General features: G+C 41.0%; 2 protein-coding genes across 2 annotated transcripts; one reads left to right on the top strand and one right to left on the bottom strand.

The window, feature by feature from the left end:
* Positions 1 to 623: 623 nt before the first annotated feature.
* On the bottom strand, positions 624 to 3481 carry LOC124276057 (cysteine and tyrosine-rich protein 1-like). The gene is made up of 4 exons (XM_046711698.1): positions 3339 to 3481; positions 2888 to 3032; positions 1663 to 1835; positions 624 to 1116 (listed from the first exon to the last, which is right to left on the bottom strand). Exons 1-4 carry the CDS (start codon positions 3385 to 3387, stop codon positions 842 to 844), a joined length of 642 nt encoding a protein of 213 aa, XP_046567654.1. The 5' UTR covers positions 3388 to 3481; the 3' UTR covers positions 624 to 841.
* A 2770-nt stretch (positions 3482 to 6251) lies between these two features.
* Positions 6252 to 17306, top strand: LOC124276042. The gene is made up of 3 exons (XM_046711684.1): positions 6252 to 6314; positions 13468 to 15885; positions 16246 to 17306. The coding sequence occupies exons 2-3, from the start codon at positions 13503 to 13505 to the stop codon at positions 17304 to 17306; spliced, it is 3444 nt and encodes a 1147-aa protein (XP_046567640.1). The 5' UTR covers positions 6252 to 6314; positions 13468 to 13502.
* The last annotated feature ends 1439 nt before the right edge of the window (positions 17307 to 18745 follow it).

Below are 18745 nucleotides of genomic sequence, written 5' to 3' on the forward strand. Positions count from 1 at the left end.
AAATCGATTTTTTACTTGTGCAATTGTGTAAAATCATGTCATGAACACTTCTGTTACATATTTTGACGATTGTTTGAACACAATAGGTACTTAATAGATTATTAAAAAAACAAATCGCCTATGCGTTTCTTTTTGGGGATAGTATATATATGTATAGGTAAATTTAAACAGACATGTTACCAGGAGAAAGATTAACTCTTCGACGTTTTTGATGAGTGCAAGAAACATCTCATACCCAAATCCTAAGGACGATGGGTGGCGGGAACATGGCGTTACGGAGCTCACAATTACTGCTGACTCTGGAAATCTGTGTCATTTTTGTGTGAGATGTTTTGAAACGTATCGAGAAAAGAATTTACGCCAGTGAACCACGTCTGTATTCCAAACCCTTCATAAACCCTGTACACGTTTGATAATGGAAGCTCGTCTTTCCAGAGGTCAAGGTGAACGCATGATTCAGGAACAGTATGCAAACAACACAGTAAAGTTCATCGAAAGAGGCCTTTGACGTAGGGCCTTGTAGAGCGCCCAGTCCAATTCCAAGATTTTGACACATTTACAAGAGATACCTGAAGTATTACAGAGACTACTCTTTGTATAACATAAAACCCATTTTGCGTGGATAATCGACAATCTTTATTCTCATTCGTTGATGTTTTATCTAATAAACGTATCATCTTTTGGTGTTATATTTTTCATAAAATGTGCACAGGACATTTAAAAGCCTGCTTTAAAGTCACCCTTGTTACTAAGGCACATTGAAACATATTGACACAAGTCACAAAATACAAGGCTAAAAGGTTGACCGAAAATCTTCATGGTTCTCTTTAAGGCAAAATCATTAAGGAATGGTCTCATAGACATGGCTGTCGCTGACGGATGCTGGGTACTCGGATGTAGGACTTGGGGTCTTCTTCATTGTCGGTGGGTCGACCTGGGGAGGTGAGGCCTTCCTGGAGTTAGGGACGTAGGCTGGTGCCGTGGGCTTTATGGAGACTATTTGTGTTGGTGGCGAGTAGGGTGGGGGAGGGTAACTTAGTCCCGCCGGTGGGGCGCCACCTGGGTGTGGCTGAGCAGGGTAACCGTACCCAGGGTTAAAGGCCGGTTTCGGAGTACCTGGATCAAATAAATTACATAGTAGATCAGAAAACAACCAATTAACCAGGCATATTAGGTTCTGAAATACTCTAATGAAACCGCCAATGAATCCGCTAGTGAATCCGTTAAAGCTATCAAGTTCTGTTCACAACTGAACTTTAACATATTTTTATTTAAGCCAGAGCCACGTTCCACTCCAAAACTCGTAAGCTTTTCGCCCAGAGACCCGTCCCACAGAGCCTTTTAAGTTCTAAGACGATCGAAAGCCTAAATATAGGCCACCGCCACCGCCACCGTCACCGTCACCGTCACCGTCAACGCACTCAGCAATATTCCAGCTGTATGATGGCGGTCTGTAAATACTCGTGTCTGGACCAGACAATCCAGTGATCAACATCCTGAGAATCGATCTACGCAGTTGGGATACGATGACATGTGTCAGCCAAGTAAGCAAGCCTGACCACCCGATCCCGTTAGTCGCCTCTTATGACAAGGTTGGGTTGCTGAAGACCAATTCTAACCTCGGTGCCAAAGAACAAAGGTTTCAGTAAGTGCTGTTTGTACCTGATGGTTTGACAGCTCGTTTGTTTGTCTTCACAGCTCGGCCTTGTTCTCTTCTCGAAGACTTCCGGCAACACACGCAGTACAGAGTGATTCCGACGATAATTCCGATGAGAGCGACGACCCCAACGGCGATGCCAGCAACCGCGGGAGTCGACAAACCAGACGTGGTAGCGCTGAAATGTGAAACGTTGATAATGCAAGGGGCCATGGGTAACTTGGTGGTTAGAGCGTTCGCTGAAGACTAGGTTCAATTTTCCTCATGGGCACACTGTGTGGAGCCAAATATTCCACCAATATTACTAAAATGGCCACAAAACACGAGTGGTCCTGTTATTTCAGGCATTCCCCCAATATTCGCAGCCCATAGGGTCAATGAGTATTCCAGCAACATCTGAAACGGGTTTCACATTTTGTACCCATCTGTGGAATCGAATCCGGGTCTTCGGCGCGACGAGCGAACGATTTAACCACTCCACTGCCTCACCGCTCCCATATGCGTTTTAGAATCTTATGATCGTTAAGGATATAATCACTGTTGCCATGTTGTCTCGTGGTCATCGTCGACGACCGCCATCACTGAGAGACTTTCCCCCAATGAAACGACGTGGCATAAGCTAAGACTGCCAAGCGTGGCTTCAGATCAAACACACTCACTATTTTCATTTTCAAATGTATCGTGCCATAATTAGTTCAAGTTGTCAGAGTTCAAATAATTCGGATTCACTATGTAGTCATCATTCTTTAGTAACACATCAAATGTCATGACAAAATATACCATGCTTCTCAGAGTCAACGCCATTACAGTGATTGCAGGTATGTCGCTCTAATTCCATGTTTACTTTTCAACCTGGAACCTGGATAATTGTTGATTCGTCATGGTTCGAGACAACACTAACCATGTAGACGTCAGCCAGTACAGACACCTGACATGCTTGACATACAGCCAACACCTTGCCGGTGTTCAATGTAGTCATCTCATATTTTTCCATACCAGCCAATAGTTCGTTTGATTCTACACTGACTGTTTTACCGAGAATGCCAATGTTAGAATGCATGGTCGTTTACGCCAAAGTCGCATTACACTTATTTGATGGTATGTGTTCATACCTAAATTGATAAGACCTTTTGTGTTCAGCGTCTCTGATGGTGTAAGGGCATACCGTCATCATCGTAACCATCTGATTTGACCAGCATGGACGCCTGGTGCTGTTTGTTTTTAACTCACCTTGTAGAGCAACAATACCGCGAGTCAATGTTCCCACAGCATCGGTCAGCACATGTCAGTTTCTTCTCTGGTCCATTGTCGGGTCTGCCCCCAGGGCTTGCACCTGACCGTTTCTGTCGCATGTAGCATTCTTCATATGCCAATGCTGAATAAGATGAACCGTGCACTTACTTAATGGTGTCAGCCATACAATTTACATAAATAACATAATCTAAACAAGAAAGACTGTAACTACAGAACACACACATAGAATGAGTTGAACCATATATTTTAGCTTGTAAGGAACATCATACTGAACAAAATTAATCAGTCTCTCTTTCTCCGCACACAAAGTAAACACTTTAAAGAAGGTTATCTATCACCTCTATAATATAATCAAAATCATGGTTATTTTTGTACACTATTTTGTATAAATCTGTCTACACAGATGGTATGTAACTATGCTACTCACACACTGTGATCAGGACAGAGAGGATGAAGGCATCATGCAAGGAGACCATCTTTTCCCAGTGTAAATGTAAACTGTCACTGGTGTATGACCGTGTTTTCAGTACGAGAGGTGACGTGGTTTCTCATGTAAACACGCCCTGATGTGAAACTATAAGGTCTATCCTTAGTGTCGTCAGTGGTGCACGGCGTTCAGTACATGTTGTTGTGGGTTGTTGTTTTCAGTTCGGTGCTGGCTGCTTGTTTGATTCTATTTGATAAAATATATAATAATATGCTCCATGAACTGACAGTTTTCAATGATTGTATTGGGTTTGTTGCATTTTATACCATCACTTTCAAGAAGCTGAGATTGAAGGAGATAAAAGGAACTAAAGGTTCACAGAGAATAAATCTTTTCTGTAAAATAATATACACAAATACTACATTGCTCTTATCAAGGAATCTTTCTATGTTAAAGACTAAATCTGGACTGTAACCTTGTGTTTTACATTTTTTTGACACTGTAGGTCTAACAGAGATGTGGATTCAGAAGTCGGACGTTTTATTCCAAACTAGGCCAGCTCTGAATATCCAGGATAACAATGATTTCCACAGAATAGACTTCTTCCTGTTACTTGAGACGCAGTGTGAGATGAGGGGCAAGAGTAACCTCCCCTGGAAACCTAAGAAACAGCAGAACTTTCCATAATGGTCTGGGTCAGAGAAGGGTCATAGTACATTCTATAACTCTGTCTAAATATTGCACAAGTAAAGGTAGCGCTTACACAATGAAAAGCCATGCAGAAGGTGAACGATGGCAGAAAAATGTTCGGTGTCATGGTCAGGATTAAAAACGCTGAAAAGATATGTTATGAGTGACAACCAGAGTTACTGGTCAAATAGTTAAGTCATGATGCTATAGTTAAAATGGGCCTTACTGTGATGCATACCGATTAGTTTGTCGTATTAAACGTTTCTAGTTTCTAGAGATGGTGTATTCATATTCCAAGATGGAGCTCCTGAATGTTTCAAATCAGACCGGTGACTTTCCATGTAGTGTAGTGAAGATCTAGTTCCTCTGGGACAGAACGAAGTGAGGAGGCCAACATTCTGGATTATTTTGAAGGCCGTCTTGGGATTGCTGTTTGGATTGGGGGCTAGAAATTAATACGGTCATACAGAGGCAAGGGTAAATGAATGTACGTATTTTCGCCGAGCATATTTTCTATCTTCTGGAAGCTAACATCGACACGTTCGGAATCGCAACACAATCCATTAACACTGACTTTACGTGCGCTTCTCTCAGTCATTTAATAACGATGTCAATTATGCAAGTTCGTTTAGATTTTAAATGGAGTAGTTTATCTTTGGGAAAATGTTTGTCTTTCGTTGTAAAAGCAGTTGATGCCCTATTTGCAAATATTGGTGAGCGAAGGTTTCATATCATATTGGTGAGTCACACTCATAAGCCGTCGAAGTAAGGAAATACGAGTCTAAAAATAATATCGAAACTGATACATGGTATGATCATTTTAGAAAATATTACTGATGCTACAAAGGATGTTCACTTTGACTATCAGCTCGGGAAAAGTGTTACCATGACAACCTTCATCAATATTTGAATTGTAAAAAAGAAAATCAAAATGATGGGTTGAAGGAAATTAGTGTTTTTCAAACATTCTGTTTATATTCTATCCATATACCTTCAATAGCTTTTTGTATGGTTTTATAAAAGTATTTCCCCAAAGCTTTGGCTGCAGGTATGAGTCTACACATCATGTACTGATACATTCAGTCATCAAGGCATTCTTCTTCGTATGTGATTCTGTTATCAATGGCAGGTTTACATTTTGGTCAGGTGGATTAAATATATCGCGGTAGAATGGACAGGTTCAAGACAATAATTACAATGGTCAGTGCACATGAATATCCTGTGATGACTATCCTCAGAAATAGATTTGGTGCAGAGCGCACATTGGTTGTGAGGATCATGCGAATGGATACCTGGAAATTAAAGCAAGATTCTTTCATATTTATAAAAATACAAGGCACAAGAAATAAGGGAACCCCCCAAGTGGAATTTATAGTTGAAACAATGCTACATAAAAGTTGCAAGCTGATTGCATTCGAACCCACATCGGAAATCACTTATGGCTGACACGAGAGTCAGTACCATATTACTTTTACATGATACACGTGCATCATGCACCACACGTGCATTCTAGCCTATAAAACTGACAGTAAGCGTGTCCCTCTATCTCTTGTGAAAATGCCACCTCGACAGTATCTGACAAACGCACAGAAATGGCAGGCCATTGGCATGATAGAGGGTGGACAATCTCAGAATAATGTTGCTCTGTTCTTCAGGAACCCTAAAAGCGTCATTTCCCGTCTCATCAAATTTAACGTCAGACAGGGGGCTTTAAAGTAAGGACCGGTCGAGGAAGACGCCCTAAAACCAACCCAGACAAGGCAAAATCCTAAACTGCTAAAGAGAAAAGTGTTTACGTCATGCAGACAACGCACTTGTCACGTTGACCGGTGGTACAGCTGTATTTTGCTCTGTCATGCAGTCCAAAGGGCATGTTGTCTATTTGTGAATAACAAACAAATATTTCAGAAATTTCTTTTCAAATTATGAATTTGGAAAGATTGAAACACGTAAATGGTTCAATCAGTGACATTGTTTTGTTACGAAAACATTGGGCACAACTTCTGAGATACGAACTTTGAACATAATGCATGTAGTTACGGCTAGCAACCACTTATGTTATCTTGTATTGTGTCTGTATTGACTCAAGTTTTTTCTGCTGATAACATCACGTGTGCTGCCCTTGTCTGAGCGGCGCTAGACACCCGTTTAGCATATACAGCTTACAATTACTTAACAAGTGTTATCGACGCATTGGGTTGTTACATATCAGGCATTTGTCGACAACCAGAGTAGGCTATGGTGGAGTTGGAGTAAGTGTGCTGCTGTTTGGACATCTGGTCTCAGGTAGGTGTGACACGTATTCTTTGTAACCTATACAATTATAAAAAATGACATAATTTCCAACAGGCCCAACATTTCTGACACAATCTTACCCAAATTACGTTAATTGTATTAACCGTATTAGTTACACGTACGACCCATACAGGTTACCTGATGTATTTCCTAAATATGTTTCAAATATCAAATGCTTTTAAATATTTTGAGGTAAGGATTGTTTTTTTTCATTTTGTGGAAGCTGCGGTGGCTGTGTGGGTTAGATCGCTGACTTTGTGTGCTGGCGATTGCCTGACAATGAGAGTGTGGGTTCGAATCCCGAAAACGACCCAACCTAAAACAAGTGCTAGAATCTCTAACGCTTCGAAATGCGTTTTACTACGCGCGATTTGATTGGTTTGCCACGATTCATGGCAATAATGGCGTACGATAGGGGTACGAATCGTCTTGTAGGTCACGGAAAGAGGCGAGTAGTTACGAATGTCTAACACCTGTGGTTCTGTGAAGCTCACCTCATCTCCAATATGATAGACACTTTGTTCACGGTTTGGGGCGGTGGGGTAGCCTAGTGGTTAAAGCGTTGGCTCGTCACGCCAAAACGACGTCTCAATAGATAACGTGTTATTACAGTAAATATATTAAACTTCTTTGGATCTCGATGTAGAAATTAAAATACGCAAGAGGTTAAGTTTCCCATCAATCTATCCTATAACTGATCGGGTAGAGTTGGTTAACGTTCGTCACGTCGGAAGACCTGGGTCCGAATCCCCGTGCCGTGACATGGGCACAATGTTGTGAAGCCCATTTCAGTCAGGTGTCCCCTGCCGTGATGTTGCTGGAATATTGCTAAAAGTGGCGTAAAACCAAACTCAATCAGTCAGTCAGTTGTTCATGGTTTCGTAACACAGTCGTTCTGATAAAACGGTAGTCACCCTTGGTTGACAAAAGCGACGTCTGTAATCAACGACATATGCCTCTCGATATCGTGATTGTAATCTGCTTATTAGTTACTGTATTTGATGAAACGGTTGTCGCCCTTGGTTTACCAGACGTCTGTTATCAACGCCATATGCCTCTGATATCGTGATCTGCTCTCTGATTATCGTCGCCCTTGGTTGACCAGACGTCTTATCAACGCCATATGCCTCTCGATATCGTGATTTGCTAATTGGTGACTGTGAAATGTTAAAAGTTGCCACAATGAGCTGTCATGTTGCAACTTCCTACATGCCACTTGCTCGTAGCTGTTCGTGACTTGACAACAAAATGTATGGTATTTCAACATGGTGTAATGAGTGATATATTTAGTATGTCATGAATTAAGATGTGATGTGTTGAAAAGTCATGTTATTTTGGTTAATTATGATATTATTGCCTAACTGTTCCATTTCACTCAATTATCGTTATTCTGCTGGATCACCAAACTCACAATACCCCGAATAAACGATTGAGCCCCCCAGACATCATTCGTCATTCGTTCCGGCGAATATAGCTATTACATAGACAAAGGTCAAGATTCTCAAGTTTGCAAAGTGAACAACTCGCCCCATGTTGAAGACATTTGAACTCACACTTGATTACAATTACCAAATATCGTCCTAAAATCTGTGTGTATGTGTACTGCGAATATTGCGCAGGAAGTAAGTGGATATCATGGCCATTTGATAGCACAACAGAGGGGGCAGATCCTCTTTATAGATATAGATAGTGTTGTGCCCATTAGGTGCTTGTTCATATCAGACGTGTGTCATGTGCATCCAGGCTTCACCCTACACACGCCAAGTATCGCTTTCAAACCGGAAGTTGCGAAGTGTTTATAAGGTCATTTATCCTATTTATAATCATGTAGTCGGTTATGAAATATTATAGATAGATATTTACCGTGGGTTACATATGTCTGTAATAATATGCTCCTTATCAAACCCGTGAACCCGTGAATATTCGGGTCAGAACTGATTTTCGATCGAAAGAGGCGAGGCGACTAAAGGGATCTACTGGCCAGGCTCGCTTATTTCGTATTCCAATTTCGTAGATCAATGCTTTTTTTTGGGGGGGGGGGGGGAGATATTGTTTGTGTGTAATAACGCCATTCGTTATCTGAACAATGATCCGATACAATGCGTTACAACGTGCATATACAGTGTATCCCTAGACACACTCAGATGACAAATATAATTATCTTACCTTCATGTAAAATACTTAAATTTCATTGGTCAATGGCGCTTTAACAAGATTCCCTGTCACCCCTCTCAGGAAGGTGACAACTGGAAAAAATATTACCCGCTCCCACGGTAACCTCCAAGCTCCCCGCCTAGAAGATGAAGCGTTAACAATCGTATGACGTCATAATATGACGCATGCCGTGCACTGAATTCGAAAAAACGTTCGATCAGCTGCTTTTGAGTTCGCTTTGTACAGATTTATTTAACCGACTTTAGTCGGAAGCGATCTTCCATATAAAATAAAATGAAATTTTGTACATTTAACATGGCGATAAGATAAATACGTTGTGTGCTTGTCCCTCGGGTAATACGGTCTGATGTACGCCATTTTGTAGCAGTGTCATCCCTTTGCTGTGTCCGAATGTGTATGTTAATGGCATGTATACTCTTACAAAAATGTAGGGTAACTTCATTTTTAATTTACGATTGAAACCATTGGGAGATAAACTCTGTCAAAAAAAGAAACGCAACCCCTGTATTTTAGAGATTTTGATCTGAAGTTTTAAGACGACACAGCATTGTTATTATTTAAGACAGAAGTCTGAAATTTGGCAGAATAATAACCAAGATGGGCATGTTTAAAATTGTCATTTCAAAAGTCATCTCACAGACACCAGTTTGTCACCAGGGGGGGCGTCTTTCTCAGTATCTCGTATGAGCACCACGAGCTGCAATCACTGCACGGCATCTCCTTGGACAAGAACGGATAAGACGCCGGATTCTTTCCTGGGGAATGGCTCTCCACTCCTCCTGCAGTGCAACGCCGAGCTGTTGCAGCGTCTGTGGCGGCGGCTGACGTTGACGTACGCGTCGACCCAGAGTATCCCACAGGTGTTCAATAGGGTTGAGGTCTGGTGATTTAGAGGGCTATGGCAAGACATTGACGTTGGAATTCTGCAGAAAGTTCATTGTTGCACGTGCAGTATGAGGCCGGGCGTTGTCTGGTTGAAAAATCTGTGTCTGTTGGTCAATAATCGGGAGAAGGTGAGGCTCCTATACACACGTTTTCTTCCGTCGTGATGTTGCAAAAGAAAACGGGATTCATCAGAAAACCAGATGCGCCTCCAGTTTTGTAAAGTCCATATCCTTACGTTGTTGCACCACCTGAGTCGTCGGCGGAGATGTAGGGGGCGTAGTACAGGTCCAACAACTGGTCTACAGGCACGTAAACCCGCTTCTTTCAGACGGTTCCTAATCGTTTGAGCTGACACTCTCCTCAAACCTGGTATTTGTGTGGCAGTCACGGTTGGTAGGGCATGCCGATTACGCAGGTGATGGACCCGGATGTACCGATCTTGAAGGGGGGGTCGTGATTCTTGGCCTTCCACTTCTCGGGCGATCGTTGGTCAAATTGAAGTTGTTGTAGCGGCTCCAAAGTCGGGATATCGTTGTTTTGTGAACATTTAGGTGCCGTGCAACAGTTCCAAAACTTTCTCCGGCTTGAACACGACCAATGGCGATATTTCGGTCGGCAGCACTCAATCGTGGCATTTTTCACACAGCTTTTCGGCGACAAATGAATGAATATAATACGAAAGCACATGGGCTTTTATACACCCCTACATTAACTGCCATTTTCATGATTTGCATGTGTTTTTTTTGTGCGAAGTCACCATGAGGGTCATTTCATGCGTTGTGACGGAATAAGCAATAAAATACACTTATGCGTACAAATGCAGTTGTTTGGATGGTAATCTTCATTAATTACGTGTATAATTTCAATACATTCGAATAACATTTAGTTTGGAAGCAATAACTTCATTCAAACGAATTTTTCATATCTGAGGACAGGGGTTGCGTTTCTTTTTTTGACAGAGTTTATATCCGAGTCAACCAATGTTCATATGATAATAATGAATGTTTTGAGGGTGCATCACCACTTGCACTTCATTATGACCATTGTTCATCTTGAAAAATGATTGGTGCATACCGTGAAATTTGCATGTGTACGATTTTCATTTATAAACAAGCAAACACAAACGGCTAGAAACAAACAGTAGCAACTGTGTGATGCAAGATGATTGTCAAAATTAATGGTCTACAGTGATTTATCGACCTTCTTGAAAACCGTCAAAATCAAGAATGACACCCCATGCACGTTTATGGGGCTTCTGTGTTGTGCACGTGCATCCCATGCGTTGTGTTTAGGGGTGGTGATAAAGAAATATGGTGGCGCGTTCATAAGATGTGTGTCATTGAAACGTTTGTTAACGCTTATACTATCTATCCAAATTGAAAGTTCAGATTACCCTACTTTAAGATTATGTATTTCAATCAATATTAACTATCTAATATATCATGGTATCTCATATCATTATATAAAGCTATTTTCGATAGTCTGAAAAAAACATTATTTGACAATGAATCTTCATAGAAATAGGTTTGATGACATGAAAAGTTTGCAAAAGAAAGAGTTTTTTCAAACATCAATGAGTTATTAGATATGCTTTTGAATTATTAAGATACATTATAGATTCTTACTTATATCACCATATACGAACATGAAATTAGTCAATGTATCAAATCTTTACGAAGTATAAAAGCCAGCGGTCTGATGATATTAATCAAGGAGACACAGTGTTAAAGCCACTCTCTACGCTCCTGTACATTTTCGGACTGAAAATGAGCTAATGACGCTGCATAAGTAAGGCGGCAAATTCCTTCCTTCAGACCATATTTACCATCTTCACTTTGGAAATTATTTGAGAGATTTGTAAACATTTTCATGACCATTTGCAGTCGACTTCATCAGCCAAATGCTCACAAACATCTCATTGGTAGTTTATCCCAAGATACGAAACTGTCTACCCATATTGACAATATACGCTACTCTGAAATAATATTCTTTTAAATAGATCAACAGTATCTTTTCCGAAACGCATCTGAAGTTTGGGATAACTGTACGTACGTCAACTCTGATATTCTGGGAAGGATTCAACTGGAAATAGAATAGGTACCAGATTCAACTGGAAATAGAATAGGTACCAGATTCAACTGGAAATAGAATAGGTACCAGTCTTCCTCTGTACGATTCCCGAAATAGTTTATACACTCTTCAAAAAAAGAAACGCAAAACCCAAATATCAATGAAAATTTGGTGTTTTTCAAGGACGTGTAGATCAGCGGAAAACAAAAATACATGAATGAAATTGTGTGGAGCAATGCATTGCTATCTTGTCCATATTTCATGAGAATAACAGTCATCACAGTCATAACTGCTGTCCACCAGGTGGTGTTGAAGTCAGTATTTCGTATGACCACCCCCAGCTGCTACCACTGCCCGACACCTCCTGGGTACAGATAGAATCAGTCGTTGGATGTTTTGTTGTGGAATCCTTCTCCATTCCTCCTGCAGCATGTGGAACAACTGTTGAAGATGCTGTGGTGGAATACAACGTCGACGTACCCGTCTATCGATCTGATCCCAAAGGTGTTCGATTGGGTTTAGATCCGGGGATCTGGAGGGACAGGGGAGGGTATTGATGTTGTTATTGGCCAGGTAGTCCACGGTGGCACGTGCTGTGTGGGGCCTGGCGTTGTCCTGTTGGAAGAGCTGCCGTTGACGGTCAACAAAGTGAAGGACATGCAGACGGAGAATCTGGTCGATGTATCGATTGGCCGTCAGATTGCCTTGGGCAAGCACAAGTTCCGATCTGCGGGTGTTTGATATTCCCCCCACACCATAACACTTCCCCCGCCAAATCTGTCCACCTGTCTGATGCAGTTAGGAGCAAAACGTTCATGACGTCGTCTGTAGACACGGTCTCTACCATCACGTCGCCTGAGGAGATAACGGGTTTCATCGCTAAACCATATGCGCCTCCAGTTTGCCAGGTTCCATGGCAGCACCGTGTTACACCATCTCACTCGTCGACGTCGATGTAGTCGTGTCAAGGAGGGGGCAACTTTTGGACGTTTGGCACGTATTTCTACTTCTCGGAGACGGTGCCTGATTGTCTGATCGGACACTCTTCGGGCTCCAAACAGTTCTTGTGCAGTGTCCCGGGCGGTACGATGGCGGTCACGTAGGTGGGTTACCCGGATGTACCGATCTTGGGCAGGTGTGGTGACTCTAGGTCTTCCTGATCTTGGACGGTCGTTTGTCGAATTTGTTTGACAAAATCGATCCCACAATCGAGCTATTGTGCTGGGATGAACGTTGAAGTTCCTTGCCACCTCACTCTTTGATTCGCCAGCTTGCAATCGTCCAATTGCCTGATTTCGATCGGCAGCGTTGAGACGTCCCATTTTCGTGTACAGTCCTTGCAAAGATCGTGGATGAAATTGTGAGATTTATCAGTTGGAGGTCAATGCACGATCCACACAATTTTCTGTTGTGATGATTCATGCTCATTGTTACAAAACACGTTTCTATTCAAAACTGTGCAAAAATACGTCATGGCAATACAGAGGTTCCATTAACATTTTTGTTTCCTACATCTTATACTCATATACAATTTGTATTTTACATTTGTTTTTACCATTCCCAACCCCTCACTAGATTGTATAATCCATTCATGACGTTATTATTTTAGTAAGTATTAATGAATAATGTTTTCATTAAAATAGTATAGCACTTTGTCTACATGCTGTTTATTACAATGTTCGATGGTCCTAATCTTGGCCCATATTTGTTGGAAAAGTTTGCCCAATCCAGTTGACCTCTTTACTGAATAAGACATGTTTGAAAACAAAAGAAAAGGCAAGAAAAAAATATACGTTGCATTGAATTTGACTCCAGAGGACTGTCACATTTCCGCCTACATGTCTCTATCATAAGGTCATCTATTTTTAATGTATACATTTTAGACTATCTTTTCTTTAATTTTTCAACCGATTCAATACCCTGTATTTATTTCTGTTTGTTTTTGTTAATGTTCGTCGAATTCCAAACTTGTATTCCCTTAGTTTAGCCATTAACGATATGTTTAATATTACAGGTAAAATTCGCAACTACCCTTGGGGAACATTGAAAATGAGTTCATCAAATCTTGTGCAGAGGAGGGACAAGCAATACCTCTTGCCATGGATGAAAATATCAAGGCTTGATACAAAACATAAGCAGAACATGGCACCAGAGCAGATTATACATCGTATTCTCCAAAATAAATCTGATGTTCATCCGAAGGACATTCTTCCCGATATTGTTAACAGAATGAGGCTTAAGGGGTTTTATATTAAGCTGTATTGCGTAAGAAAACAGTCTAAGACAAGATGGAAATTTGATCATTTTGTTACTGAAGAAGCGAGAAGTGAACTAAATGTTGGCACTAGAAATTATGCACTGTTGTTCTTCTACAGAGATGTTGATCATGACGAAGAACGTAGACCACAGATTTACGCTCTTACCACAGGACCTGCTTGGAAATTACTTAAGGGTCATATCGACTGTCCTTTTCCTAAAGGTATTGGTCGGCGAATACTAGATTTCCGTTTAAAGGTATTGTCATCAAAACATTTACTGGGGGAAAAGATTTCATCTTATGCAACCTACTGGCAGACGGAGTCAGAAACATTCCTATCATTTTGGGACTGCCTTGGTGACATCACGAGCAAATACCAGATGCCTATCAAGAAGCAGTCGTCATTGTACACACTCCTTGTCAAAGATGGAAAACGTGCGGTAAACGTCGAGATCAGTGAAGTTTGTGTCACATTTCACAAGTGTCTTAGTTGGGAAGATATGTCGGCGCTGTTGATAAGGATGTCCCAAATATTTGATGGAAATGAAACTGGTGAGACAATGGACAAAGATGACCCTCGTTTTGACGTGTTTGACCACGTACAACTTGTGAACTCGAAATCTGAGAAGCAGAAATACGATGACAAAATGAAAACATTCCTGACCGAATCATTAAAACAATCATGTACTACAAGTCGTGTAAGGCTAGTGCACAAAGACGTTGAAAGTTGGGTATCAGCTGACAGGTTTCTCCTTGAGAGGACAAATGCAACTGAAAGATTAATGGCAAAATGGGAAGGACGTCCTCCAACATTAAAAGAGGTACTTGAGGCTTGCAGGCGCTACGTGGAGGAAAAGAGGGTTCCACATGCTGCCCTAGAGCAACTAGTGAATGACGTGTCTATTCGGTTTGGTAGCACAGAGACAGGTATATTCACCGTTAGAGGAAAGGCAAAGCTGATAGAACTGATTGAAGGACACTTTCCCACTGACTCTGGAATTTCAGTATTTAGATATTATGGCACATGGTATCAAATTAACGTTGAATATTTGACGAAAATTGAGGAACAATTTTCGCAGCTGATGGAAATTTGTAGTTTGAAAAGGGACATACTGCCATTACCATGGCTATATTCTGAAAGCAAACCGGAAAACGTAGACCCTAAAACAATCAAATACTGGATCAGACAACTTAACTTTAGTGACAATGGCTACCCTCTCAAGGATGAAATTGATTTTAACGATTTTTTGTTGGATGAAACAAATGACGTTGTAGAGAAGCAGCTGATTGCACGATTGTCTTCCCAACAACAAGAACGGGAGTACAACAGTGGGTACATACTGTATAACAGAATATTCTCACAAAGGACTGATGTCGAATCGGGATATTTGCTTGGAGACAACATTTTAATGAAAACTATAGAGCTTTTTGATCTACTTCACTACACACCGGAATGTACATATCTGATCCATGTCAAAAATGGCTTTGGACATTCCTTCAGGGACGTTTGTTCTCAAATTAGAATATCAGCTGACTTTTTGCACTGTTACATGAATGTTACTAACAGGTTCAATATCCTTCAAGAATTCTGGAGAATTGCTACCAAAAAGAAGGCAACACCCTACAGACAGGCTGTAAGACGAATGTATAAAAATGTGGGATATAACAGATTTGAACGAATGTTCGACAGGGAAATTTGTTTTGTTTTGGCATACAGAGACAATATTAACACCGCAAAAAGAGGCACTTTTTCCATAACTAAATGCAAAAAGCTCACTAAACTTTTAGGAAAAGTTGCTACAGAAAGCCTGTCGAGGAATTTGGCAGAAAGGGACTTTCTTGAGAAAAGACGAGGTAAATACTATCTCACAGATAGGATCTTTATGTTAACGGCTGATATAGTGATGGACATTATCCATGTACCTGTCCATAATGCTAAAAAAGTCGTTGATATTTTGAAAGAACGTGTTTCCAAGTCCTTCATTTCCAAAATGGAGTTAATTCAATTGTACAGCTACTTCAGAAAATTTTCCAGAGGAGCAAATGTTTTTTCTTTAAGGATTTACAGCATAGAAAACCATAACCCTTCAACACTTATGCAGGAGCCTGGTGTAGAAAGGTCGATCTTCTCAGGGTCACTTGTATCACGAACAGGTGATGAGTATCATCAAAGAGGGAATTCTCATGAACGGACACCTGACAACGAGAAGCCGAGGAGCTCAGGATCACTTTCATCACACAGTAGTGCTGTGTGTCGTCAAAGAGAGAAGACCAATAAACGGATGCATGACAGCGAGCCGTCAAGAAGCTCAGGATCACTTTCATCACACAGTAGTGCTGTGTGTCGTCAAAGAGAGAAGACCAATAAACGGATGCATGACAGCGAGCCGTCAAGAAGCTCAGGATCACTTTCATCACACAGTAGTGCTGTGTGTCGCCAAAGAGAGAAGACCAATAAACGGATGCATGACAGCGAGCCGTCAAGAAGCTCAGGATCACTTTCATCACACAGTAGTGCTGTTTGTCGCCAAAGAGAGAAGTCCAATAAACGGATGCATGACAGCGAGAGGTCAAGAAGCTCAGGATCACTTTCATCACACAGTAATGCTGTGTGTCGCCAAAGAGAGAAGACCAATAAACGGATGCATGACAGCGAGCCGTCAAGAAGCTCAGGATCACTTTCATCACACAGTAGTGCTGTTTGTCGCCAACGAGAGAAGTCCAATAAACGGATGCATGACAGCGAGCCGTCGAGAAGCTCAGGATCACTTTCATCACACAGTAGTGCTGTGTGTCGTCAAAGAGAGAAGTCCAATAAACGGATGCAAGACAGCGAGCCGTCGAGAAGCTCAGGATCACTTTCATCACACAGTAATGCTGTGTGTCGCCAAAGAGAGAAGACCAATAAACGGATGCAAGACAGCGAGCCGTCGAGAAGCTCAGGATCACTTTTATCACACAGTAGTGCTGTTTGTCGCCAAAGAGAGAAGTCCAATAAACGGATGCATGACAGCGAGCCGTCGAGAAGCTCAGGATCACTTTCATCACACAGTAGTGCTGTGTGTCGTCAAAGAGAGAAGTCCAATAAACGGACGCATGACAGCGAGAGGTCGAGAAGCTCAGGATCACTTTCATCACACAGTAGTGCTGTGTGTCGCCAAAGAGAGAAGTCCAATAAACGGATGCATGACAGCGAGCCGTCAAGAAGCTCAGGATCACTTTCATCACACAGTAGTGCTGTGTGTCGCCAAAGAGAGAAGTCCAATAAACGGACGCATGACAGCCAATGGTCGAGAAGCTCAAGGTCACTTTCATCACGCAGTAGTGCTGAACATCATCAAAGAGAGACGTGTAACACACGAAAATCTGATAAATGGAATTCTGATGGGAAGTGGTCAACTCAGCTTTCTCAGAAACGGATACCTGATAGACTCTTGACAAACGACATTGGAAGCGGCAGAGATGTGGTACCCAACAGCAGTACGGTTGCTGGGATTCTTCCTCTTGAAAGGCAAGAGTCAGTGCCGTATCCTAAACGCCCTAAGATGCAGCTCAACTATGGGGAGTACGGCCACACGTACCTTGATAGGGAATGAGGCGTATGTGAACTGTTCACGCATTCGTTAAATTCGTTACGTTGTTTTACCTTATACGACGTAACAATGAGAAGATTGCTTAATACATATGTCTTATTATGTTTAAAAAGCGTATGTCATATTCATTTAGTCAACAGTCGTGGAAAGAGGTTGAATCGTTGAATTGTTGTGACACATCTACGACAATGACAGTGTTGAGTTGAGTGCTTTATACAGGAGTGGCATGCAAAACTCCAAAATAGTCCCTGTGCGTTTACTTATTCTCTGTTTCAAGGAAATTTCATGTGTGAACCATATGTACGTTATATCAATATTAACACAGTAAGAATAGCCTTATCACAGTTTCGTTACGTTTATTATCATTTAAGTTGTTATAAGGGGAAATTTCATAAGAAATCTACTGTATGCAGATACTGTAAATTGAATGTCCTGGAAGATGAATACCATGTTCTGCTATTTGTGATTATTATAGAAACATTATAAGCAGACATATACCCAGTTATTTTTCGAAACAACCGTCCAAACATACATTTATCCAACTATTGTCACCTTCTCACCGTATGTATTTTAAAAATATTGCTTTGTTTATCTACCATGCTATTTTGAAGAGAAATCCATTTTGCTTTTGAACTTTGTATATACTTGTACTATGGGCCTGTGGCCTTCAGTTCTGAATATAGATTGATTGATTGAGTTGAGTGTACGGATACCTTTATAAGTATTTCCGATAAGGTACCGGTCATTTTGTATGATTGATGCCTGGGATTCCGTATGGAAATAAGTATTTTTTTTTGCGACAATTATGAATCTGAGTATAATTTTTTAAAACATCCTACAATAAGCTATTCTTGTCATTCTTTTTGGTTTCCGTTTTTGTCTGAAGCATATATTTAAGGGGACAATTCATTTGTTATATAATCCAAGCCTATTTTGTATGTATACGCTTGCTAGCTGCAAGATGTTTGTCAATTTACTTGTTCAATGTGTGTATATTCCAGTAATGTATGTCCAAGGATTGACCTTAAATGCATCATGTAGATGGATACACAAGCGCATTCTGCACTGTAACAAATATAGGTTATTATGGGAAATGAGAGTGTTTGCATGTGCCACCCAAGGAGGAAAGCATCAATAGTTGGATGGTCCTCTTCTGCTGTCCATTTAATGGAATAGTTGATTAAGTCATATGTGAGACGTGAGTGAAAGACTTTCTTCTGTATCATTGCATGTGTAATATATCAGACGTCAAAAAATGACTTCCATCTGTATCATTGCATTGTGTAATATGTCAGACGTCAAAGAACGAATTCCTTTTGTATCATTGTATTCTGTTATATATCAGACGTCAAAGAACGACTTCCTTCTGTATCACTGTATTGTGTAATATATCAGACATCAAAGAAAGACTTCCTTTTGAATCATTGTATTGTGTAATGTAT

This window comes from Haliotis rubra, unplaced genomic scaffold (genome assembly GCF_003918875.1).
Source record: "Haliotis rubra isolate DU_JTF1 unplaced genomic scaffold, ASM391887v1 Scf205, whole genome shotgun sequence".
Classification (NCBI taxonomy): Eukaryota; Metazoa; Mollusca; class Gastropoda; order Lepetellida; family Haliotidae; genus Haliotis; species Haliotis rubra.

What these genes read in the sequence shown, in the direction of transcription:
- LOC124276042 (XM_046711684.1), top strand. Translation starts at nt 13,503, where the DNA reads ATGAGTTCATCAAATCTTGTGCAGAGGAGGGACAAGCAATACCTCTTG. An exon ending in TGATGAGTATCATCAAAGAG is followed by an intron (nt 15,886 to 16,245) that starts GGAATTCTCATG and finishes GTCGCCAAAGAG; the next exon opens with AGAAGTCCAATAAACGGATG.
- LOC124276057 (XM_046711698.1), bottom strand. Translation starts at nt 3,387, where the DNA reads ATGGTCTCCTTGCATGATGCCTTCATCCTCTCTGTCCTGATCACAGTG. An exon ending in CTCTGTCCTGATCACAGTGT is followed by an intron (nt 3,033 to 3,338) that starts GTGAGTAGCATA and finishes CATCTTATTCAG; the next exon opens with CATTGGCATATGAAGAATGC. An exon ending in CGGTATTGTTGCTCTACAAG is followed by an intron (nt 1,836 to 2,887) that starts GTGAGTTAAAAA and finishes TTCACATTTCAG; the next exon opens with CGCTACCACGTCTGGTTTGT.